Source organism: Oncorhynchus kisutch, linkage group LG29 (assembly GCF_002021735.2).
Source record: "Oncorhynchus kisutch isolate 150728-3 linkage group LG29, Okis_V2, whole genome shotgun sequence".
Classification (NCBI taxonomy): Eukaryota; Metazoa; Chordata; class Actinopteri; order Salmoniformes; family Salmonidae; genus Oncorhynchus; species Oncorhynchus kisutch.
Window position 1 is genome coordinate 37024419 of NC_034202.2, and position 27074 is coordinate 37051492.

Below are 27074 nucleotides of genomic sequence, written 5' to 3' on the forward strand. Positions count from 1 at the left end.
GGATTGGCTCCACAACTTAACAAGTTATGGACGGATTGCATTGTGGAGACTGCTTTGTTTGAAGAATCAAATACATTTGGATTTTTGTACTGTTGTACTGTTTTCAAATTAACTAATTTGTATTTGAAGCTATAGGAATATAGTGATTTAATTTTAATAACTCACAAGGGTTGATGCTTGAAGATGATTTTTAGTGAACTTCTAGTGAATTTCACGGGGAAGAATGTGGAGGAGTTTACCATCACAGGCTTCGACCACCTCTCTTACCAGAAGCTCCTGGGCTTCCTCATCTTCATCACCTATTTCCTTGTGATTCTGGGAAGCGGCACCAACATCTGCATCATTTTGACGGACAGACGGCTGCACACGCCCATGTACCTCCTCATCTGTAACCTGGCCGTGGTGGACATCATGTTCACCACCAGCACCAGCATCACCATGATCTCTGTCCTGCTGGGCGAGGTCAAAACCATTTCTTACTACTCCTGCATATCAAGCATGTACATCTACCACCTGGGTGACATCGAAGAGTGTCTGTCCCTGTCCCTGATGGCTTTGGACCGAACCATCGCTATCAGAACCCCTCTTAGGTACCACAGCATCCTGACTAACCCACGGCTCTTCCTATTGATCACAGCTACCTGGCTGATAGGGTTAGGGGTCATGGGGGTATTAACAGCTCAGGCAGACAGCCTTCCATACTGCCAGCCCATCATTAGATATGTGTTCTGTGACTATCCTGCTATGGTCAGAGCTGCCTGTGTCAACCCTGAACCCTATTGGATGCTTCCCACCATCCTGGGTCTGTGGTTGGTTGGTGCACAGCTCACATTCATTCTGCTGTCATACGTGAATCTGATCTACACAGTACTGAGACTGCCTAACAACGAGAGCAGAGTGCAGGTGTTTAATACCTGTATTTGTCACATCATTGTGGTGTTCTGTTTCTACGCTCCCAAGTTAGTCTCTGTGTTGTTGACGAGGATAGGGGTGAGGCTGAATCTGACGGAGCGTAATGCTTTACTGATTATGGCCACACTGTTACCTTCTCTGATCAACCCAGTAGTCTACTGTCTGAAGACCAAGGAGATTAGAAAGAGATTGGTTCAGATACTGTCTAGGAAAAGAACGGCAGTGATGAAATGAGGTAGTGAAAAGTATTATGTTGTGACTTCAAATCAGTGTGTTTAAAGGTTTTAAAGATAATTTCCCCTTCAGCTCACATCAGCAGCGTTTACATTGACTTTAAGAGTTGCTTCGTCTTCAAAAAAGATCAGATTGAATTTCTGTTGAATAACCACAATCCAAGGTTTAAATAGTTCCGGCTTCTTCTGTCAGCACGTTACATTACACCTGAAGATATCTAAATGGTTTTATTTTATTACACTAAATATTCAACATACTTTTTTTTATTGTTGTTGCAATGTCGAGAGTTAAACATGCAAGTTAGAATTTCAATGTACGTTATAGTGTACATAACGTATGTCCTGTGAAAATCACAAATAAACTTGATTTGATTATATAACCCCTATTTATATATACTTATTTAACTTGAAAAGTCAGTTAAGAACAGATTATTTTTTTTACTATGACGGCCTACATCGGACAAACACGGACAACGCTGGGGCAATTGTGCGCCACCCTATTGGACTTCCAATCACGTCCGAATGTGATAGAGCCTGGAATCGAACTAGGGACTGTAGTGACGCCTCTTGCAGTGAGATGCAGTGCCTTAGAACGCTGTGCCACTTGAGAGCCCTTATATTGTGATGAACAATATGAATAGTGTTGACTCTCTTCCAGGCAGCTCATTACTACTGACCGAATATCAAATTTTCTGTCTGTGAATAGATACAACCACCCGACTCACACCACCAACGCTGATACACACCACAACCACCTGAAACACACCACAACGCTGATACACACCACAACCACCTGAAACACACCACAACCAACCGATACACACCACAACGCTGATACACACCACAACCACCTGAAACACACCACAACCAACCGATACACACCACAACGCTGATACACACCACAACCAACCGATACACACCACAACGCTGATAAACACCACAACCACCTGAAACACACCACAACCAACCGATACACACCACAACGCTGATACACACCACAACCAACCGATACACACCACAACCACCCCGATACACACCACAACCACCCCGATACACACCACAACAAACACCCAATTGAACAAACACCCAATTGTCTAAACACTGATAAAGATTGGACGAATATGAAAATTGGACCAGGATGAAGCCCTCTCGGAATACATTTAACTTTTACTTATTTCACGGCAAAGATTGATCTGGATCTTGTTCTTTCTTATGCCTACTAGGCCAGGATCATAGCCCCAAGCACACCATGAAGAGATTGTCAATAGTACTAGTGTAGCCATGGTAATTCAGCGATAGTTTAGTCATCAGAACTGCTGTATGTAAGGTCTATCAATACTTTTATTATGGCATCATCATTTAGAATTAATGTTTGGGTTTTATTCTGAAAGTACCTTTCCCATACTCATCTGCGAGTGAGAAGAGTTTCACATGAGAGATGTGTGAATGACAGAGAAGTGAAGTGATGGAGATAACATGTTGTTGTGCAACTAAAGTTGGTGCTGCTGCTAGTTGGGAAGGACTCATCTATAGAAAGGAGCTTGATTGTAACCTGACTCTTTATCAATGAATCCACAGGCCCTCTGAATAAAGTGATATAAAAATGAAGTCAAGAATTTATAGCTATAATATGCTACACAGCTTTAGTAGGTCACAATCCCCACCAGCGTAGTGGTTAATGTCTATTCCCACTGTGTCATCATCATCACCCATAAGAACCATTAATAATGATTGGTTGCATTCATTGAGTCAGGATCTGGTTATTGAGGCCTACGGAGATGCAGTGGAGAAGCTGGGAGACAAGAGGAGACTGGGCCTCTGTCCCAAATGGCACCCTATTCCCTTTATAGTGCCAGGTGACCAGGAACCAAAAGTAGTGCACTATATAGGGAATAGGGTGCCATTTGAGATGCATCCTGGGAAGTCTGTCTGAGCCACACAGGACCAAAGAGTTTGGTCTCATTTAAAGGATCCTTTTACAAAATACATTTAAAGTTACAGACACAAAGAAATATAAAATATGGGTCATGTTTATATGTGAGAAGACCACTATGTCACTGTGCATTGTTGTTAATGAAATAGCTCTATTTATTTTATTGAAGCTTAGTAACAATAAAAACAATCCATTGTAAGTGTCATGGCGTCATCAGTGTCACTGCAATCTGTAAGCCATTACAGTACTGATAATACCTGACTGTTGTGTGTGTGAACATGGTGACCATGTTTACCGAACATATACAGGACATGGTTGCCATGTTTACCGAACATATACAGGACATGGTTACCATGTTTACCGAACATATACAGGACATGGTTACCATGTTTACCGAACATATACAGGACATGGTTGCCATGTCCACATAATATAAGATATCACATTTATTTATTTATATATATTTATATAGCCCTTCGTACATCAGCTGATATCTCAAAGTGCTGTACAGAAACCCAGCCTAAAACCCCAAACAGTAAGCAATGCAGGTGTAGAAGCACGGTGGCTAGGAAAAACTCCCTAGAAAGGCCAAAACCTAGGAAGAAACCTAGAGAGGAACCAGGCTATGTGGGGTGGCCAGTCCTCTTCTGGCTGTGCCGGGTGGAGATTATAACAGAACATGGTCAAGATGTTCAAATGTTCATTAATGACCAGCAAGGTCGAATAATAATAAGGCAGAACAGTTGAAACTGGAGCAGCAGCACGGTCAGGTGGACTGGGGACAGCAAGGAGTCATCATGTCAGGTAGTCCTGGGGCATGGTCCTAGTGCTCAGGTCCTCCGAGAGAGAGAAAGAAAGAGAGAAGGAGAGAATTAGAGAACGCACACTTAGATTCACACAGGACACCGAATAGGACAGGAGAAGTACTCCAGATATAACAAACTGACCCTAGCCCCCCGACACATAAACTACTGCAGCATAAATACTGGAGGCTGAGACAGGAGGGGTCAGGAGACACTGTGGCCCCATCCGAGGACACCCCCGGACAGGGCCAAACAGGAAGGATATAACCCCACCCACTTTGCCAAAGCACAGCCCCCACACCACTAGAGGGATATCTTCAACCACCAACTTACCATCCTGAGACAAGGCTGAGTATAGCCCACAAAGATCTCCGCCATGGCACAACCCAAGGGGGGGGGGGGCGCCAACCCAGACAGGATGACCACATCAGTGAATCAACCCACTCAGGTGACGCACCCCTTCCAGGGACGGCATGAGAGAGCCCCAGTAAGCCAGTGACTCAGCCCCTGTAATAGGGTTAGTGGCAGAGAATCCCAGTGGAAAGAGGGGAACCGGCCAGGCAGAGACAGCAAGGGCGGTTCGACTACACTCAATCATATGACCCACTGAAGAGATAAGTCTTCAGTAAAGACTTAAAGGTTGAGACCGAGTTTGCGTCTCTGAGATGGGTAGGCAGACCGTTCCATAAAAATGGAGCTCTATAGGAGAAAGCCCTGCCTCCAGCTGTTTGCTTAGAAATTCTAGGGACAATTAGGAGGCCTGCGTCTTGTGACCGTAGCGTACGTGTAGGTATGTACGGCAGGACCAAATCAGAGAGATAGGTAGGAGCAAGACCATGTAATGCTTTGTAGGTTAGCAGTAAAACCTTGAAATAAGCCCTTGCTTTGACAGCAAGCCAGTGTAGAGAGGCTAGCACTGGAGTAATATGATCAAATTTTTTGGTTCTAGTCAGGATTCTAGCAGCCGTATTTAGCACCAACTGAAGTTTATTTAGTGCTTTATCCGGGTAGCCGGAAAGTAGAGCATTGCAGTAGTCTAATCTAGAAGTGACAAAAGCATGGATAAATTTTTCTGCATCATTTTTGGACAGAAAGTTTCTGATTTTTGCAATGTTACGTAGATGGAAAAAAGCTGTCCTTGAAATGGTCTTGATATGTTCTTCAAAAGAGAGATCAGGGTCCAGAGTAACGCCGAGGTCCTTCACAGTTTTATTTGAGACGACTGTACAACCATTAAGATTAATTGTCAGATTCAACAGAAGATCTCTTTGTTTCTTGGGACCTAGAACAAGCATCTCTGTTTTGTCCGAGTTTAAAAGTAGAAAGTTTGCAGCCATCCACTTCCTTATGTCTGAAACACATGCTTCTAGCAAGGGCAATTTTGGGGCTTCACCATGTTTCATTGAAATGTGCAGCTGTGTGTCATCCGCATAGCAGTGAAAGTTAACATTATGTTTTCGAATAACATCCCCAAGAGGTAAAATATATAGTGAAAACAATAGTGGTCCTAAAACGGAACCTTGAGGAACACCGAAATGTACAGTTGATTTGTCAGAGGATAAACCATTCACAGAGACAAACTGATATCTTTCCGACAGATAAGATCTAAACCAGGCCAGAACTTGTCCGTGTAGACCAATTTGGTTTTCCAATCTCTCCAAAAGAATGTGGTGATCGATGGTATCAAAAGCAGCACTAAGGTCTAGGAGCACGAGGACAGATGCAGAGCCTCGGTCCGATGCCATTAAAATGTAATTTACCACCTTCACAGTCCAATATCAAACAATGTTCCAGACACATTTCATGGGAACTTACTTATTTCAACAATTTAAAGTTGAATGGACAGCATTTTAACTACGTTGCCGATTGGAATCCAACAGACAATCATAATATCAGTAAAAATATAACATTTGCAGTTTATGCTACCAAGCCAACTTTATATGAAGTTTTCAAATTAGGTTAAATTTGACTCAAAATTCCATGACATTGAGTAATGTGGCTAATAGGCTAGCTTATCTATTTATGTAGCTATTTATTTAGCAAGCTAAACACACAAGGCCTAATGTTAGCTAGGGAGGATGTCATGTCCTTGAACAAGTGGGTGAATGACTTTCCCCCCCATATCGTTTTTCGGTGGCTACAGCTACAGATGCAGGTGTCAATTGGTTAACTAGCAAGAAATGTGAATCACTTTGCTAGCTAGCTATGCTAGCTATGTTGTCAACAGTTAGCATATCTCTAGTTATCAATCAAACGGATTTGGTATTGATCAAATTAGCAGGCAGGCAAGTTCACATTCAGTTGTCAAAATGTGGGTTGGGAAATTGGGACAATGTGGGTTGGGACAGTTGGGACATTCCCCATCGTTCATCATTCATCAGTGGTATGTTGACGGCCAACTAAAAGCAGAAAAAGTGTTTATCTACTGTTTGCTGATTAGAGTTGAGCTCACCTCACTCTGGCTAACATTAGCTAGTTGTTGATGTACATAGACAACTGAGGGAGAGAGAGCCTACCTCTTGGTGGTTGTTTGATATTGGACTGTAAAGTTTTCAAATGTAAAATGGGAAACTGCATTTAATTAACTGAGAAAAGTGTGTTTTAACTGCTGCCAAATAATGAATATGGCTGGTCTGGGTCTCAAACCCAGGCACCAGCACCAATGATCGCTCTAACCACTGTCCCAATAAGGAATATGGCTGGTCTGGGTCTCAAACCCAGGCACCAGCACCAATGATCGCTCTAACCACTGTCCCAATAAGGAATATGGCTGGTCTGGGTCTCAAACCCAGGCACCAGCACCAATGATCGCTCTAACCACTGTCCCAATAAGGAATATGGCTGGTCTGGGTCTCAAACCCAGGCACCAGCACCAATGATCGCTCTAACCACTGTCCCAATAAGGAATATGGCTGGTCTGGGTCTCAAACCCAGGCACCAGCACCAATGATCGCTCTAACCACTGTCCCAATAAGGAATATGGCTGACCTGGGTCTCAAACCCAGGCACCAGCACCAATGATCGCTCTAACCACTGTCCCAATAAGGAATATGGCTGGTCTGGGTCTCAAACCCAGGCACCAGCACCAATGATCGCTCTAACCACTGTCCCAATAAGGAATATGGCTGGTCTGGGTCTCAAACCCAGGCACCAGCACCAATGATCGCTCTAACCACTGTCCCAATAAGGAATATGGCTGGCCTGGGTCTCAAACCCAGGCACCAGCACCAATGATCGCTCTAACCACTGTCCCAATAATGAATATGGCTGGTCTGGGTCTAAAACCCAGGCACCAGCACCAATGATCGCTCTAACCACTGTCCCAATAAGGAATATGGCTGACCTGGGTCTCAAACCCAGGCACCAGCACCAATGATCGCTCTAACCACTGTCCAAATAATGAATATGGCTGGTCTGGGTCTCAAACCCAGGCACCAGCACCAATGATCGCTCTAACCACTGTCCCAATAAGGATTATGGCTGGCCTGGGTCTCAAACCCAGGCACCAGCACCAATGATCGCTCTAACCACTGTCCCAATAAGGAATATGGCTGACCTGGGTCTCAAACCCAGGCACCAGCACCAATGATCGCTCTAACCACTGTCCCAATAAGGAATATGGCTGACCTGGGTCTCAAACCCAGGCACCAGCACCAATGATCGCTCTAACCACTGTCCCAATAAGGAATATGGCTGGCCTGGGTCTCAAACCCAGGCACCAGCACCAATGATCGCTCTAACCACTGTCCCAATAAGGAATATGGCTGGCCTGGGTCTCAAACCCAGGCACCAGCACCAATGATCGCTCTAACCACTGTCCCAATAAGGAATATGGCTGGCCTGGGTCTCAAACCCAGGCACCAGCACCAATGATCGCTCTAACCACTGTCCCAATAAGGAATATGGCTGGTCTGGGTCTCAAACCCAGGCACCAGCACCAATGATCGCTCTAACCACTGTCCCAATAAGGAATATGGCTGGCCTGGGTCTCAAACCCAGGCCACCAGCACCAATGATCGCTCTAACCACTGTCCCAATAAGGAATATGTCTAGGGCATGTGGTTATTAGGCCAGTATATTTAGGTCCTGTCCAGAAGAATCCCTAACCCCTCCTCACTAGGCACTCTGAAACAACTTGATAGGTGGAAGCAATAGGGTGAACGCACATTGAAGTAAATCCCAGCTCTGTTAAAAGTATAATCAAGAAAATATTTTATTGATCATAGAGATTCGGGAGTATCATTAAAACAGGTTCAGATGCCCCACCAACATTTGCTGAAATAGTATTTTAAAAGACACATCTGAGCTATCTTTGTTCCAGGTACATGGTAACAGTTGAGTAAGATGAGAAAACAGATAGATAGAGGTTTAGAAATCATCCTATATGTGTCACGCGGGACTACGTGTGTGTGCAGGAATCAGATGCATAGAGAGAGTATCGGAGTAAAGTGCTTTACTATTGCACACCAAACTGATAAGCCCAATACAATACAGGGCGCAACACTATACCAGACAACCCAAAACCACAGGGTGTCCAGTATTGAAAATAAAATACACCACAACCTAATATGTACACACGTAACAAAAGACAATCCCGCACAAAACAAGGGCGGGTCAAACTACTACATATAGGGATGCTAACTAAACCAAAATACACACAGGTGAAACTAATAAGACAAAACCAACAGACAAACGAAAAAGGGATCGGTAGCGGCTAGTAGGACGGTGACGACGACCGCCGAGCACCACCCGAACAGGCAGGGGAGATAACTTCGGCGGAAGTCGTGACAATATGAAACTACAAATAGATAGAGGTCTAGTTATCATCCTGGAGTAAAAGTACAATATTTTCTTAAGGAATGTAGTGAAGTAAAAGTAAAACTTGTCAAAAATATAAATATTAAGGGAAGTACAGATACCCCCCCAAAAAACGACTAAATTAGCACCTTAAAGTAGTTTCACTTAAGTACTTTACGCTACTGTCATTAGCTCAATTCATTAGCTCAACTGGATGAGAGTGTCTACTAAATTATTAAAATTACCACAGTAACCAAAACATAAAAAATGTAACTTTGATTGGATCTGAATAGTCAACTCTACTCTCTTTCTCTCTGCTCTCTTTCTCTCTGCTTTCTACTCTCTTTCTCTCTGCTCTCTCCTCTCTTTCTCTCTACTCTCTACTCTCTTTCTCTCTGCTCTCTACTCTCTTTCTCTCGGCTCTCTACTCTCTTTCTCTCTGCTCTCTACTCTCTTTCTCTCTGCTCTCTACTCTCTTTCTCTCTGCTCTCTACTCTCTTTCTCTCTGCTCTCTACTCTCTTTCTCTCTGCTCTCTACTCTCATTCTCTCTGCTCTCTACTGTCTTTCTCTCTGCTCTCTACTCTCTTTCTCTCTGCTCTCTACTCTCTTTCTCTCTGCTCTCTTTCTCTCTGCTCTCTACTCTCTTTCTCTCTGCTCTCTACTCTCTTTCTCTCTGCTCTCTACTCTCTTTCTCTCTGCTCTCTACTCTCTTTCTCTCTGCTTTCTACTCTCTTTCTCTCTGCTCTCTCCTCTCTTTCTCTCTACTCTCTACTCTCTTTCTCTCTGCTCTCTACTCTCTTTCTCTCGGCTCTCTACTCTCTTTCTCTCTGCTCTCTACTCTCTTTCTCTCTGCTCTCTACTCTCTTTCTCTCTGCTCTCTACTCTCTTTCTCTCTGCTCTCTACTCTCATTCTCTCTGCTCTCTACTATCTTTCTCTCTGCTCTCTACTCTCTTTCTCTCTGCTCTCTACTCTCTTTCTCTCTGCTCTCTTTCTCTCTGCTCTCTGCTCTCTTTCTCTCTGCTCTCTACTCTCTTTCTCTCTGCTCTCTACTCTCTTTCTCTCTGCTCTCTACTCTCTTTCTCTCTGCTCTCTACTCTCTTTCTCTCTGCTCTCTACTCTCTTTCTCTCTGCTCTCTACTCTCTTTCTCTCTGCTTTCTACTCTCTTTCTCTCTGCTCTCTCCTCTCTTTCTCTCTGCTCTCTACTCTCTTTCTCTCTGCTTTCTCCTCTTTCTCTCTCCTCCTTCCTCTCTCTTACCTCCTCTTTCTTTCATTTCCCTCCTCTCTCTTCTCAGCCTGTGTGGTTGGTAGATCCAGAAGGGCATTGAGATGTGTCCTATGACAACCACACAGCAACAACAACAACAACAGCAAGGTTATTGATCTCCGACATGTCTTCTTCACTCAATCAAGGTGTGTCATACACAACTACGGTGGTCCACAAGGGACATCCTACTACAGATTTACCATGGGGCTGCAGGTATAACAGTGGAGGTAGACTCAGAGCCAGCACCACAAATTGTTCTTCAGCCCAACACACATCACCAGACTACTGAAGAGAGACATTTGGATCAAGTCTGTGGTAAGACGAGGTAAGACTTAGTTTCTGCAGTATGTAGTTGTACCATGTTAGACTATACAGTATGAGGGTTCAACAGGTAAGAGTTATTCTAATGGAGGGAACGTGAAACCAATATCACCTTTCCAGTGCTATTCCTTGGATTATTCATTAGAATTGTTTAACTGTATCTGAGGTAGAAGTCAAATGGATTCTATTTTGTACTTTGTTGTCAGTTAAATTCATTGTATTCTTAGTTTTTTAAATATAATTACATTAAAAATAGACATTTGAACTTGGATATTTGCCTTTGTATTGATGATGTTTCACCCATTGCAATGTCTCAACAGGTGAATTAAACAACAGTAATGTATTTATTTTATATTTCCACAGATTATTACGAGCCAGGAGGAATCACTGATAACACCACCAGGATGAGTTACCTGACCTCTGACCCTAACCAGACAGAGAACATTGACACCATTATCCGACCCCCTTACTTCTTCATCAGTGGTTTCATCGACATCCCCCACATGGAGTACTATTACATCTTCCTCTGCTTCGTATACATCATCTCTCTGGTTAGTCCATAGCTCTGGTCTAAGCTGTCACAAACTTTGATCCACTTGATTAACTAGAAAAGGTTTCACTTTCCTATCGAAAGCACGTATTTTTTTGAAGTTTTAAGAAAACCTGATATGGTGCAGTTTCATTTCAGCTGGGGTCCTATAGCACCACATATAGTCAACGGCCAAATGAATTGACCTGTATTTACATTATGAGTCATGGTTCCTCCTGTATGTATGTGTGTGTGTGTGTGTGTGTGTGTGTGTGTGTGTGTGTGTGTGTGTGTGTGTGTATTGGGTCTAGGTGGGCAACACCTTCGTCATGATGGTTATCTACATGGACAACAGTCTCCACAGGTAATCAGTCCTCTTTTATCTCAGTGGTAATAATACAGCAGAATTCTACCTTTATTGGACTGTATTTTTGCAGTTCCAGAACCCAACCAGATGAACCACAACACACACAACACAAGCTGAAGTAGCACAGGGGCTCTGGCTGCTAGTTCACTCCTTTTAGATTCCCCCCCATCAGCTCGGGATTTCAACTGTATCCCTGGTTACCGGCCTGCCTCTCAATAAGGCATCTGAATGAAAACCACCATTAAGTCAGCTGGATGGTCTATAGTTGATTCTGAATAAAAACCACCATTAGGTTCAGCTGTATGGTCTATAGTTGATTCTGAATAAAAACCACCATTAGGTCAGCTGGATGGTCTATAGTTGATTCTAAAAGAAAACCACCATTAGGTTCAGCTGGATGGTCTATAGTTGATTCTGAATGAAAACCACCATTAGGTTCAGCTGGATGGTCTATAGTTGATTCTGAATGAAAACCACCATTAGGTTCAGCTGGATGGTCTATAGTTGATTCTGAATGAAAACCACCATTAGGTTCAGCTGGATGGTCTATAGTTGATTCTGAATGAAAACCACCATTAGGTTCAGCTGGATGGTCTATAGTTGATTCTGAATGAAAACCACCATTAGGTTCAGCTGGATGGTCTGTAGTTGATTCTGAATGAAAACCACCATTAGGTTCAGCTGGATGGTCTATAGTTGATTCTGAATGAAAACCACCATTAAGTCAGCTGGATGGTCTATAGTTGATTCTGAATGAAAACCACCATTAGGATCAGCTGGATGGTCTATAGTTGATTCTGAATGAAAACCACCATTAGGATCAGCTGGATGGTCTATAGTTGATTCTGAATGAAAACCACCATTAGATCAGGTGGATGGTCTATAGTTGATTCTGAATGAAAACCACCATTAGGTTCAGCTGGATGGTCTATAGTTGATTCTGAATGAAAACCACCATTAGGTTCAGCTGGATGGTCTATAGTTGATTCTGAATGAAAACCACCATTAGGTTCAGCTGGATGGTCTATAGTTGATTCTGAATGAAAACCACCATTAGGTTCAGCTGGATGGTCTGTAGTTGATTCTGAATGAAAACCACCATTAGGTTCAGCTGGATGGTCTATAGTTGATTCTGAATGAAAACCACCATTAAGTCAGCTGGATGGTCTATAGTTGATTCTGAATGAAAACCACCATTAGGATCAGCTGGATGGTCTATAGTTGATTCTGAATGAAAACCACCATTAGGATCAGCTGGATGGTCTATAGTTGATTCTGAATGAAAACCACCATTAGATCAGGTGGATGGTCTATAGTTGATTCTGAATGAAAACCACCATTAGGATCAGCTGGATGGTCTATAGTTGATTCTGAATGAAAACCACCATTAGATCAGCTGGATGGTCTATAGTTGATTCTGAATGAAAACCACCATTAAGTCAGCTGGATGGTCTATAGTTGATTCTGAATGAAAACCACCATTAGGATCAGCTGGATGGTCTATAGTTGATTCTGAATGAAAACCACCATTAGGTTCAGCTGGATGGTCTATAGTTGATTCTGAATGAAAACCACCATTAGATCAGCTGGATGGTCTATAGTTGATAACTTACACATTACAGATGACAGTGTAAAGATGTTTAGGATCTCCACTTTTTGTCTACTTCTTTACTGATTGATTGTATTTACCTTCTCTGTAATTGTCTATGTCCTGTGTTTGTTGTATAAACAACATTTTCCCATGGAGATAATCAAGTCAGGATCTTACCCTTACAGCCCCAAGTGCATTGCTGTGTTCAACCTGGCCTTCACAGACGTGTGTGGGAGCACTGCCATGGTCCCCAAGCTCCTGGATACGTTCCTGTTCAGCAGACAGCTCATCTCCTACAACCAGTGCCTCGCTAGCCTCTTCTTCATCTTCCTCTTCCTCAACATGCAGTCCTTCAACCTCATCATCCTCTCCTACGACAGACTGGTGGCCATCTGCTGCCCACTCAGGTCTCAGATAATACATCAAATCTAATAATTCAAAAAATACAATTCAAAAGGCCTTCATTATTGCCCCTTGTGTGATAATAATGTTTCTGCTTTCACTGACAATTCAACCTGATATATGAATACACTGCATCTAAAATCCCTGATAACAGCTTGTTTCCACTGTCCATATAGGTACCATATGATAGTGACTCACAGGTCCATGTTCCAGCTGACGGGTGCTGCCTGGGCGTTTGCTGTGTTCCTGGTGTTTCTGGCTGTGTTCTTCATCACCCGACTCTCCTTCTGCCGGTAGGTGGCTGAGGTGGTGAACCTGTTGCCGAAAGGTTACCGGTTTGAATCCCAGGCCGGGTGCTGTAAAAATAAATGATCAGTTGATCACTGTAACATGTGGACAATGAAAATGTATTGTATTGTAGGTCTCTGGTGATCAACAGCTACTTCTGTGACCACGGTCCCCTGTTCCGTCTGGCGGCCCCCTGTTCTGATGTGGTCCCTAACATAGTAATATCTTATCTCAACCCCTGTTTAATGCTCTATTTCCCCATGGTCTTCATCATATCATCATACATCTGTATCACACACGCCCTGGTCACCATCACACTGCCCCAGGACAGGTGAGAAGTCATACTGATCAGAGTCAGAGATTTAGCCAGAGATTTAGTTTATATACCTAAACATATAGCTCTGATACTGATCAGAGTCAGAGATTTAGCCAGATATAAATATAAATATATAGCTCTTGTTCTGATGCCTCAGACCTACACCTTATGACCAAAAGTACTGCTCGTCAGACATCTCATTCCAAAATCATGGCCATTAATTTGGAGTTGGTCCCCCCGTTGCTGTTATAACAGTCTCCACTCTTATGTGAAGGCTTTCCGCTAGATGTTGGAACATTGCTGCAGGGACTTGCTTCCATTCAGCCACAAGAGCATTACTGAGGTCGGGGACTGATGTGGGGCGATTAGGCCCGGCTTTCAGTCGGTGTTCCATTTCATCCCAAAGTTGTTTGATGGGTTTGAGCTCAGTGCTCTGTGCATTGTCATGCTGAAACAGAAAAGGGCCTTCCCCAAAGTGTTGTCACATAGTTGGAAGCACAGAATCGATTAGAATGTCATTGAATGCTGTAGCGTTAAGATGTCCCTTTACTGGATCTAAGGGGCCTAGCCCGAACCATTAAAAAACAGCTCCAGGCCACTATTCCTCCTTCACCAAACTTTACAGTTGGCACTATGCATTGGGGCAGGTAGCGTTCTCCTGGCATCTGCCAAACCCAGATTCATCCGTCGGACTGCCGGTTTCCATTGTTCCAATGAGTCCAATGGCGGAAAGCTTTACACCACTCTAGCTGACGCGTGACATTGCGCATGGTGATCTTTGGCTTGTGTGCGTATACTCCATTGTATTGAAATCCATTTCATGAAGCTCCTGACAGACAGTTATTGCACTGATGTTGCTTCCAGAGGCAGTTTGAAACTAGGTAGCGTGTGTTGCAACTGAGGACAGATAATTTTTACGCTCTACATGCTTCAGCATTCGTCGGCCCCATTCTGTGACATTGTGTGGCCTACCTCTTCGCGGCTGAGTCATTGTTGCTCCTAGTGTCACGTCCTGACCTTAGATATCTCTGTTTTTCTATATATGTTGGTTAGGTCAGGGTGTGACTAGGGTGGGTACTCTAGTTTTTGTATGTCTAGGGTTTTTTGTATGTCTATGTTGGCCTGATATGGTTCCCAATCAAAGACAGCTGTTAATCGTTGTCTCTGATTGGGGATCATATTTAGGTAGCCATTTTCCTAATTTGTGTTGTGGGATCTTGACTATGTTTAGTTGCCTGTCTGCACTAAGTTGTATAGTTTCACGTGTCGTTTGTTGGTTTTGTTAAGTGTTTCATTAATTCATTCATTACTACGCTGGGCCTTGGTCTCACTCATACGACGATCGTGACACCTAGACGTTTCCACTTCACATTAACAGCACTTACAGTTCAGCTGGGTATCTCAAGCAGGTCAGACATGTGATGAACTGACTTGTTGGAGATGTGGCATCCTATGGCAGTACTATGTTGGAAGTCACTGATCTCCTCAGTAAGGCCATTCTACTGCTGCCACTGCATGTTAATGGAGATTGCATGGCTGTGTGCTCCATTTTATACACCTGTCAGCAATGGGTGAGGCTGAAATAACTGAATCCACTCATTTGAATGGGTGTCCACATTCTTTTGTATAGACTGTACAGTGTGTGTATGTTAGAGTGATGGACTTGTTATGGTGAGAAAGGCTGGTAAAGATTGAGAATGCCATTGAACTGGATAGGTTATGACTCACTGTACTGACACTTCTCCTCTCCTTCTCTCTCTCTCCCTCTCTCCATCTGTCATTCTCTCTCCGTCTCTCTCTCCCTCTCTCAGAGTCAGAGGCTTGAAGACGTGTACCTCACACCTGATACTCGTAGCCATATTCTACCTGCCTATTAATATCACCTACCTCCTTCACCCAATCATACCAACCAACGCCCGGATATTCAACCTCTCCCTGACTTTGGTGCTGCCGCCCATGCTCAACCCCTTCGTATATGTTCTAAAGACAGAGGAGTTTAAGGAATCGGCCAAGAAGCTGCTTCGTAAAAGAAGAGCACAGAGAGCTGTGGTGCCGATCCAATCAACATGAAGTGTTACTATTTATTTATATCTCTATTTGACTTGTTTTTGATTGATATGCTGTGTAAGATATACTGTATCTGCCATAGTGAATTATGTTTCAATTAAATTAAAATGGTTTTTCTTCTACATTAAATATTTATATTATTTTGGCGATATTCCTTTAAAGCCATATAGAAAATTACATAATAAAAAATCTGGATAGAACCCTAATACAAATCAAATCTATTTATAAAACCCTTTCTACATCTCAGTTTTACAAAGTGCTCAGCAAGCAGAATTAGAAGCAATACATTAGAACCAGTAAAAACACCCAAGAAGGATGAACACCCTAGAAGGATTAACACCCTAGAAGGATTAACACCCTAGAAGGATTAACACCCTAGAAGGATTAACACCCTAGAAGGATTAACACCCTAGAAGGATGAACACCCTAGAAGGATTAACACCCTAGAAGAAAAAACACCCTAGAAGGATGAACACCCTAGAAGGATTAACACCCTAGAAGGAAAACACCCTAGATGGAAAAACACCCTAGAAGGATGAACACCCTAGAGAGGAACCAGGCTCGGATGGGAAGCCTGGGGTAGTTGTTAGGGGGATGCATTCTACTATAATATCTCTTACAGTATAAGGGTTGACCTGTTGACACCCAGGGGAGTGTTTGGCCCAGGTGAGTGTCCATCCCTGTTGGCTAGAGAAGCTACCATATAGATAGATACGTGTATGTCAGCCAACCCCTGCATGATGACCTCACCATTGACATCCTATAAACAGGGCCCCCCTAGATTCCTGGAGCATGGCTTACGAGCAGTCAGTCCTAATCTCTTACACTGCTACATTCAAAACGCCAGTGATATTTCTACATCAACAGTTTCCATCAAATACTATCATGTGTTTTAGTGTCTGGTCTATGCCGTGACGGTCATGGCTAACTCCATCATGGCTGTTATCTACCTGGCCAGGAACCTCCACACGGCCAAGTACGTTGTTAGCTCCAGTAACACAAGTATTCTAATGTCACATAACTCTTTGCATAAATGTGGTATAATTTCTTAACAAGCAGCCTGGATATGTTATTTTAGTTATAGCGCTGGTCCTATGAATCTGTTCACTTTCAACAGTTTTCTCACCGACGTTGTTATAAACTCTGTTATCTTCAACTTAGGGACGTCGTAGTCTTCAACCTGACAGACCTGTGTGTCTCATCCCTAATCTCATAGAGACCTTTCTGTTTGAGAAGCAGTACATCTCCAACCAGGTCTGTCTCAGTAGCATGTTCTTTGTCTATTTCTTCAAGACTCTCCAGTCTGTCTCTACACAACATCACACCCCCAAGATATGCTAACCTCTCACCATTACAATCAGTGAGCCTATAACCTTCTCAGTCATCATAATTCACGATTAATTCAGTATTATACATAATCATGGAAGCATCCATTCATGTAGACGTTTTTAGAAACATATTCTATTCTTATTTACAATAAAAGTGTCCCCAAAAAAAGGGTCATATTAGATTGTGTAGAAATGCAGGATATTAGCTTTAGATGCCAAAAAATACTGATGGAGGAAGCCCCAGAGCCCCCACCAGGTTATGTCCCCCCACCTCTAAAGCCAAAGTTTCGCCCCTGGTTTCGGAGGTACTGGAACCTGCACGCCTGGCACAGAAGATCACACCACGCTCAAAGATGCTTAGGTCACTCGTTCCGCCCATTCTAACGTTCAATCGAACGGTAACTGAATGTCTCAATGCCTGTCTGCCTGCTTTATATAACAAGCCACGGCCACATGACTCACTTGTTTAGGAGCCAACCATTTTAGCGAACGGGATGGTGTTTTAGTGAACAGGGTGGTGTACCTAAAAGCAATTGGCCAATGAGATTATATGTAATATTCATATACTCACTAAAGACAGAGGAAGACAGAGGAAGACAGAGGAAGACAGAGGAAGACAGAGGAATTCTTGGAGTCTATAAAATGTACACAGCTTGTTCAGGGGCAGAACAATAGATTTTTACCTTGTCAGCTCAGGCATTCAATCTTGCAACCTCTCGGTTACTAGACCAACTCTCTAACCACCAGGCTACCTGCCGCCCCAAATAGGAAGGGATAGGATAGGAAACAACACACACCCATCCACAACCAAAGATGATAAAAAGTAACAGATATGTCTTGTATCAAATTAATACTGAGGGAAACATCCCTCCTAGTTCAGACAGCAGAGGACTCCATATCAAAAGCATCTCTTCAGTCCTCCATCTGTTGACATTTGGAACAACACAAATAAATAATCATAAAATGTAAAACTATATAAATATATATAATGTCCCTCCCAGTTCAGACATCAGAGGACTCTTCAGTCTCTTCAGTCCTCCATCTGTTGACATTTGGAACAACACAAATAAATAATCATAACATTTAAAAGTATGTAAATATAAATATATTTAAAAAATAAGACTCATATATATATACAAAATAAGTAACAAAGACAAACAGAAACAAATTGTATTATATAAATACAAATGTTAAAGAGTATCGAATTATTACACTATTACCCTACTGCTAACAAAAAACACACAAATATAACTAAATTGCAAAAATCCTGTATCACACAAATAGATAACACACTTATAAAGAAGAGGATTACACTATCACACTTCAAACAAGAAACACACAAACTAAATTACACAACTAATTGCATTAGTACTGAGCAAAGTTTGAGGTGCTCTATTTGATAGATTCCCCTGCTCCGGCTACCTCGGGCTTCCAGTGACCTGAGGTCAACCTAACCCCGCCCACTCCATATCTCATACTTCTGAGTGGGAGACCTTGCCTGCTAAGCTCAGAAACTAGAATCAGGACACCCACTCCGACAAGTTTAATTGACCCACAGTCCCACACGGTGACATGATATCATTGACGTGACGTGCAAATGAGCGATATAAAACCGATCGCGCATATGTCACCATTCGGGATATTATTTGTATATATATATATATATATATCATTATTTAATTTATTTTAGCAGGCATCACATGCTGCCCCCCGGCAGGATGCCCATGTCGCCTGTGCCTAAATCCGCCAATGGACATGTGCCAGCATGGCACTGACTGGATGGCATCACTCACTCATTACTCTGAAATGGGAATGTTGTCTGACCACTGCCTGAGCCCTCTGGAACAGCTCCTGATATGTTCTCAATGACCTGAATGTCCTTCTGTTTCACTTCCCTTATGTTGTCATTGACCTGGACTGAGATGACCAGTGGCTTTTCACAATAGTGAATAAAAGGGGGGAGAAGGGACAACCTTGTCTAGTTCTACATTGTCAGTACTTTATTTTCAAGTGATTTGCAGTAGACAGCATGCAAGGTAGTAACAAAAGTGCTGACCTGCATTGACCTTGTTCTGTAGCCCTTTGACCCTAAACGTCCTAACTCTCCCCAGCCTAAGTTGTCTACCTGTAAACACTCTTCTCAGGTGTATCAACATTCTAATTGTCTCTCTGATGACTTCCTATTTGTTAACTCTGTACAGAGTGACATCAGATCCTATGAGAAGGTTGATGTCACAGTGTTGAACATATTACCAACCCACTAACTGTTGGGTGTTTTAGGGACAATGTAGAGAGATGGATAAACAGTCTTTTGGCAAGATTCAGCAAATTTACATTTAGCAGTAATATTTACTTAGCTTGCCTAAACCCATTGCTTTGGCCTGTTGCTTACACATGAGTTAGTCTCTCTCTCACTCGCTCTCTCTCTCACTCTGTCTCTGGCTCTCTCTCTCCTAATGAGTGTACAGTAACAAGCTGTATGACAGCAAAGCAGTAATCCCATCAGGTCTAGTGTCCCTGTCACTCTCCTCAGACTCAGGCTCAACAAACAGGTGTTCATCAGAGACCTAATTAGAGTGTTGGTAGACCTGGGATCCTGAGTCACCACCTCACCTGTTTACAGGTAGCCATGCAGGTGATGATGGAACTGTTGTTAGCTACACCATGCTTAAGATGAAGTGGGGGCCTATGTCTTTAGGCCACAATGTTAGGCCCAAATGTACAGTTGAAGTTGGAAGTTCACATACACTTAGGTTGGCGTCATTAAAACACATTTTCAACCACTCCACAATTTTCTTGTTAAACAAACTATAGTTTTGGCAAGTTGGTTAGGACATCAACTTTGTGCATGACACACAAGTATTTTTTCCAACAATTGTTTACATACATACTATTTCACTGATAATTCACTGTATCACAATTCCAGTTGGTCAGAAGTTAACATACACTAAGTTGACTGTGCCTTTAAACAGCTTGGAAAATTCCAGAAAATTGGCTTTAGAAGCTTCTTACAGGCTAATTTATATAATTTGAGTTAATTGGAGGTGTACCTGTGGATGTATTTCAAGGCCTACCTTCAAACTCAGTGCCTCTTTGCTTGACATCATGGAAAAATCAAAAGAAATCAGCCAAGACCTCAGAAAAACAATTGTAGACCTCCACAAGTGTGGTTCATCCTTGGGAGCAATTTCCAAATGCCTGAAGGTACCATGTTCATCTGTACAAACAATAGTACACAAGTATAAACACCATGGGAACACGTAGCCATCATACCGCTCTGGAAGGAGATGCGTTCTGTCTCCTAGAGATGAATGTACTTTGCTGCAAAAATTGTAAATCAATCCCAGAACAACAGCAAAGGACCTTGTGAAGATGCTGGAGGAAAGAGTTGCAAAAGTATCTATATCCACAGTAAATTGAGTCCTATATCAACATAACCTGAAAGGTCACTCAGCAAGGAAGACTCCACTGATCCAAAACCTCCATAATTAAGACAGACTACTGTTTGCAACTGCACATGGGTACAAATATCATACTTTTTTGAGAAATGTCCTCTGGTCTGATGAAACAAAAATACAACTGTTTGGCCATAATGACCATCGTTATGTTTCTAGGAAAAAGTGGGAGGCTTGCAAGCCGAAGAACACCAACTGTGAAGAACAGGGGAGTCAGCATCATGTTGTGGGGGTGCTGTTCTGCAGGATGGGTCTGGTGCATGTCACAAAATAGATGGCAATATGAGGTAGGAAAATTACGTGGATATATTGAAGCAACATCTCAAGACATCAGTCAAGAAGTTAAAGCTTGGTCGCAAATGGGTCTTCCAAATGGAAAATTTGTGGGCAGAACTGGAAAAGCGTGTGCGAGCAAGGAGACCTACAAACCTGACTCAGTTACACCACTTCTGTCAGGTGGAATGGGCCAAAATTCACCCAACTTATTTTGGGAAGCTTGTGGAAGGCTACCCAAATCGTTTGACCCAAGTTAAACAATTTAAAGGCAATGCTACCAATTACTAATTGAGCGTATGTAAACTTCTGAGCCACTGGGAATGTGATGAAAGAAATAAAAGCTAAAATAAATAATTATCTTTAATATTCTTCTGACATTTCAGAAGAATGTAAAATAAAATAAAGATGTGATCCTAACTGACCTACGACAGGAAATCTTTACTAGGATTAAATGTCAGTAATTGTGAAAAACTGAGGTTAAATGTATTTAGCTAAGGTGTATTTAAACTTTCTGACTTCAACTGTATGTTTTCACTTTTACCACTACCTTGAAATACATTACAATCTGATAGTCATAGTTTTTTCTTGCAGTACGAAGCAGGTGGGGCCATCGAAGTTGTACCTCCTTGTGTGAATAGCCTGGGTATATCTAGAGATAGCGTATACATTGCATATCATCTACTGTATCTTTGTCCACATGGAGCCAGTTGGATGGCTCAGTGGGACTATCAATTCAATGAGGAAGTGGTAATACTGTTCCCTGATGATGTTTATTAACCTTAATAAGAGAGGGAAACCATTAGTCTAATGATTAGACCTCTGGACCTGGGGACTGTAGGTGTTGAGCCCCAGAGAAAGTGTAGCATAGCATAGCATAGCATAGCACAGCGTCTAATGATTAAACCTGTGGTCTGAAGGTGTTTACACCCCAGAGATACGATACCACTCACTTAAGGAGATGTATTCAGATCTAGGAGTCTACATCCACAGTACTGCTGGCCTTTTTTCTTAGTGGTAATTCACTGATGGGTATTCAACAGTCATTCCCTGATTAGAGAGGAGAGATGAAAGCCAGTAGTGTTGCAATCTGTGGTTGCCACAATTGTAATCCTCTTCTGACAAAGAGGAGTAGTAGGAAGGATTGGAGGACCAATGCGCAGCGTGCTAAGTGTCCATTTTAATATATAAAACTGAACACTTTAAAAATACAAAATAACAACGTGAACAAACGAAAATCGAAACAGACACAGGAACCAATCACCCACAACTCAAAAGTGAAACCAGGCTACCTAAGTATGGTTCTCAATCAGGGACAACGATTGACAGCTCCCTCTGATTGAGAACCATACCAGGCCAAACTCAGAAATCCCAAATCATAGAAAAAGGGACGTAGACAACCCACCCAACCCACACCCTGACCATACTAAAACAAAGACATCACAAATGAACTAAGGTCAGAACATGACAGTGGTATTATTGGTGGATGACTTTTTGATCATTGACTATAAAGTGTGATGGTTTTTAAAAAATGTTCTTATGTCAAACTATATAGGTTTACAAATAATGATATCTAAGACCAAAACTGAGGCCATGATTCAAAACCAATAGGCTGTCACCTCCCAGTGGGTCCTGACCTGTTATTTGGGAAACACCTCCCCCTCCTTTTCACCACGTGGGTTGGTCACCTAATGTATAAGTGCCGACAGCTTCACAGTGTCGCAGTACACAGCCTAGGGGTTGTAGAGTTCTGTCTACTCAGCTAGTTTCAATAGAGGGATTTGATCGTACGACTTGTGTCACCACTTGTTAGTGTCTTAGTTTAACTATAGAGTTGTTGTGTTTATATATCATCTTTATGTCTGTGTAGGCTGATGCTTGTGTAGGATGTCTTCAGTGAATTTCACTGGGAAGAATGTGGAGGAGTTTACCATCACAGGCTTCGACCACCTCTCTCACCAGAAGCTCCTGGGCTTCCTCATCTTCATCACCTATTTCCTTGTGCTTCTGGGAAGCAGCACCAACATCTGCATCATTTTGACGGACAGACGGCTGCACACGCCCATGTACCTCCTCATCTGTAACCTGGCCGTGGTGGACATCATGTTCACCTCCAGCACCAGCACCACCATGATCTCTGTCCTGCTGGGCGAGGTCAAAACCATCTCTTACTACTCCTGCATATCAAGCATGTACATCTACCACCTGGGTGACATCGAAGAGTGTCTGGCCCTGTCCCTGATGGCTTTGGACCGAACCATCGCTATCAGCACTCCTCTTAGGTACCACAGCATACTGACTAACCCAAGGCTCTTCCTGTTGATCACAGCTACCTGGCTGATAGGGTTAGGGGTCATGGGGGTAGTAGCAGCTCAGGCAGACAGCCTTCCATACTGCCAGCCCATCATTAGATATATGTTCTGTGACTATCCTGCTATGGTCAGAGCTGCCTGTGTCAACCCTGAACCCTATTGGATGCTTCCCACCATCCTGGGTCTGTGGTTGGTTGGTGCACAGCTCACATTCATTCTGCTGTCATACGTGAATCTGATCTACACAGTACTGAGACTGCCAAACAACGAGAGCAGAGTGCAGGTGTTTAATACCTGTATTTGTCACATCATTGTGGTGTTCTGTTTCTACGCTCCCAAGTTAGTCTCTGTGTTGTTGACGAGGATAGGGGTGAGGCTGAATCTGACGGAGCGTAATGCTTTAATGATTATAGCTACGCTGTTACCTTCTCTGATCAACCCAGTAGTCTACTGTCTGAAGACCAAGGAGATTAGAAAGAGATTGGTTCAGATACTGTCTAGGAAAAGAACGGCAGTGATGAAATGAGGTAGTGAAAAGTATTATGTTGTGACTTCAAATCAGTGTGTTTAAAGGTTTTAAAGATAATTTCCACTTCAGCTCACATCAGCAGCGTTTACGTTGCCTTTAAGAGTTGCTTCGTCTTCAAGAAAGATCAGATTGAATTTCTGTTGAATAACCACAATCCAAGGTTTAAATAGTTCCGGCTTCTTCTGTCAGCACGTTACATTACACCTGAAGATATCTAAATGGTTTTATTTTATTACACTAAATATTCAACATACTTTTTTTTATTGTTGTTGCAATGTCGAGAGTTAAACATGCAAGTTAGAATTTCAATGTACGTTATAGTGTACATAACGTATGTCCTGTGAAAATCACAAATAAACTTGATTTGATTATATAACCCCTATTTATATATACTTATTTAACTTGAAAAGTCAGTTAAGAACAGATTATTTTTTTACTATGACGGCCTACGTCATGTATGTCTGGGTTTTATTCTGAAAGTACCTTTCCCATACTCATCTGCGAGTGAGAAGAGTTTCACATGAGAGATGTGTGAATGACAGAGAAGTGAAGTGATGGAGATAACATGTTGTTGTGCAACTAAAGTTGGTGCTGCTGCTAGTTGGGAAGGACTCATCTATAGAAAGGAGCTTGATTGTAACCTGACTCTTTATCAATGAATCCACAGGCCCTCTGAATAAAGTGATATAAAAATGAAGTCAAGAAATTATAGCTATAATATGCTACACAGTTTTAGTAGGTCACAATCCCCACCAGCGTAGTGGTTAATGTCTATTAATAATGATTGGTTGCATTCATTGAATCAGGACCTGGTTATTGAGGACTACAGGGATGCAGTGGAGAAGCTGGAAGACAAGAGGAGACTGGGCCTCTGTCCCAAATGGCACCCTATTCCCTTTATAGTGCCAGGTGACCAGGAACCAAAAGTAGTGCACTATATAGGGAATAGGGTGCCATTTGAGATGCATCCTGGGAGGTCTGTCTGAGCCACACAGGACCAAAGAGTTTGGTCTCATTTAAAGGATCCTTTTACAAAAATACATTTAAAGTTACAGACACAAAGAAATATAAAATATGGGTCATGTTTATATGTGAGAAGACCACTATGTCACTGTGCATTGTTGTTAATGAAATAGCTCTATTTATTTTATTGAAGCTTAGTAACAATAAAAACAATCCATTGTAAGTGTCATAGCGTCATCAGTGTCACTGCAATCTGTAAGCCATTACAGTACTGATAATACCTGACTGTTGTGTGTGTGAACATGGTTACCATGTTTACCGAACATATACAGGACATGGTTGCCATGTTTACCGAACATATACAGGACATGGTTGCCATGTTTACCGAACATATACAGGACATGGTTACCATGTTTACCGAACATATACAGGACATGGTTACCATGTTTACCGAACATATAAAGGACATGGTTGCCATGTTTACCGAACATATACAGGACATGGTTACCATGTTTACCGAACATATACAGGACATGGTTACCATGTTTACTGAACATATAAAGGACATGGTTACCATGTTTACCGAACATATACAGGACATGGTTACCATGTTTACCGAACATATAAAGGACATGGTTGCCATGTTTACCGAACATATAAAGGACATGGTTACCATGTTTACCGAACATATACAGGACATGGTTACCATGTTTACCGAACATATAAAGGACATGGTTGCCATGTTTACCGAACATATACAGGACATGGTTGCCATGTTTACCGAACATATACAGGACATGGTTACCATGTTTACCGAACATATACAGGACATGGTTACCATGTTTACCGAACATATACAGGACATGGTTACCATGTTTACCGAACATATACAGGACATGGTTACCATGTTTACCGAACATATACAGGACATGGTTACCATGTTTACCGAACATATACAGGACATGGTTACCATGTTTACTGAACATATAAAGGACATGGTTGCCATGTTTACCGAACATATACAGGACATGGTTACCATGTCCTCATAATATAAGATATTAATGTTCTAGACACGTTTCATGGGAACTTTGAAAGAACGTTTCTATGTATGTACTCACACATAGTGCTGATAGATAGTTTTTTCAACTTACAACTTATATCATTTGACTATTCTCTCGTCATTGATTTGATTTACTTATCTCAACAATTTAAAGTCGAACGGACAGCGTTTTCACTACTTTGCAGATATGAAAAACAGATATATAAATATATAAAATTCCCAGGATAAACTACAAAATTAACCTCCATATGAGGTTTTAATAGTTGGTTAAATTTGACTCAAAATTCCATGACAGAGTAATGTGGCTAATAGGCTAGCTTATCTATTTATGTAGATATTTATTTAGCAAGCTAAACACACAAGGCCTAATGTTAGCTAGGGAGGATGTCATGTCCTTGGACAAGTGGGTGAATGACTTTCCCCCCCATATCGTTTTTCGGTGGCTACAGCTACAGATGCAGGTGTCAATTGGTTAACTAGCAAGAAATGTGAATCACTTTGCTAGCTAGCTATGCTAGCTATGTTGTCAACAGTTAGCATATCTCTAGTTATCAATCAAATGGATTTAGCATTGATCAAATGAGCAGGCAGGCAAGTTCATGTTCTGGGTAAGTTCTATTTGACAGGAAGGAATTGGTCTCTTGATAAAATTCCTTGCCCATCACGGGAACATTCCAATGAAAATGTTACTTAATGACGTAATGAGACGCTTAAGGGAACGTTCTCTAAAATTGTGGGAACGTCTGATTTTAGCTGGGTTTGGCCTGTTGCTTACACATGAGTTGCTCTCGCTCTCCTTCTCTCATTTACAGAGAGCGTTTCTAAGCTATGTGGACAAGCCGGTCCTCATTAGACTGACTGTGAACTCAGTGGGAGACTCATGTGTTCACAGATAGATAGAGGTTTGGTAATCATAATCTATGATACTACAGATAGATAGAGGTCTAGTAATCATCCTCTATGATACTACAGATAGATAGAGGTCTGGTTATCATCCTCTATAATAGTACAGATAGATAGAGGTCTAGTAATCATCCTCTATAATACTACAGATAGATAGAGGTCTGGTTATCATCCTCTATAATACTACAGATAGATAGAGGTCTAGTAATCATCCTCTATAATACTACAGATAGATAGAGGTCTGGTAATCATCCTCTATAATACTACAGATAGATAGAGGTCTAGTAATCATCCTCTATAATACTACAGATAGATAGAGGTCTGGTAATCATCCTCTATAATACTACAGATAGATAGAGGTCTGGTAATCATCCTCTATAATACTACAGATAGATAGAGGTCTGGTAATCATCCTCTGTGATACT

General features: G+C 42.1%; 3 protein-coding genes and 1 long non-coding RNA gene across 4 annotated transcripts; all 4 read left to right on the plus strand.

The window, feature by feature from the left end:
* Positions 1 to 1939, plus strand: LOC116352930 (olfactory receptor 10G4-like). The gene has a single exon (XM_031809495.1). It carries the CDS (start codon positions 184 to 186, stop codon positions 1144 to 1146), a length of 963 nt encoding a protein of 320 aa, XP_031665355.1. The 5' UTR covers positions 1 to 183; the 3' UTR covers positions 1147 to 1939.
* An 8250-nt stretch (positions 1940 to 10189) lies between these two features.
* On the plus strand, positions 10190 to 11159 carry LOC109873902 (uncharacterized). Its single transcript, XR_004206171.1, has 3 exons — positions 10190 to 10270; positions 10630 to 10817; positions 11107 to 11159. It is a non-coding gene; the product is annotated as an uncharacterized LOC109873902 (long non-coding RNA).
* A 1744-nt stretch (positions 11160 to 12903) lies between these two features.
* On the plus strand, positions 12904 to 13778 carry LOC116352939 (olfactory receptor 1361-like). Its single transcript, XM_031809082.1, has 3 exons — positions 12904 to 13160; positions 13332 to 13448; positions 13577 to 13778. Exons 1-3 carry the CDS (start codon positions 12904 to 12906, stop codon positions 13776 to 13778), a joined length of 576 nt encoding a protein of 191 aa, XP_031664942.1.
* Positions 13779 to 22609: 8831 nt separating this feature from the next.
* LOC116358296 (olfactory receptor 10G7-like) lies at positions 22610 to 24915 on the plus strand. The gene has a single exon (XM_031809471.1). The coding sequence runs from the start codon at positions 22770 to 22772 to the stop codon at positions 23718 to 23720; it is 951 nt and encodes a 316-aa protein (XP_031665331.1). The 5' UTR covers positions 22610 to 22769; the 3' UTR covers positions 23721 to 24915.
* The last annotated feature ends 2159 nt before the right edge of the window (positions 24916 to 27074 follow it).

Excerpts from the sequence above, each read along its gene's own strand:
- LOC116352930 (XM_031809495.1), top strand. The coding sequence starts at position 184 with ATGATTTTTAGTGAACTTCTAGTGAATTTCACGGGGAAGAATGTGGAG.
- LOC116352939 (XM_031809082.1), top strand. The coding sequence starts at position 12,904 with ATGGAGATAATCAAGTCAGGATCTTACCCTTACAGCCCCAAGTGCATT. Across the intron at positions 13,161-13,331 it reads GCCATCTGCTGCCCACTCAG|GTACCATATGATAGTGACTC; the intron begins GTCTCAGATAAT and ends CTGTCCATATAG. Across the intron at positions 13,449-13,576 it reads ACCCGACTCTCCTTCTGCCG|GTCTCTGGTGATCAACAGCT; the intron begins GTAGGTGGCTGA and ends ATTGTATTGTAG.
- LOC116358296 (XM_031809471.1), top strand. The coding sequence starts at position 22,770 with ATGTCTTCAGTGAATTTCACTGGGAAGAATGTGGAGGAGTTTACCATC.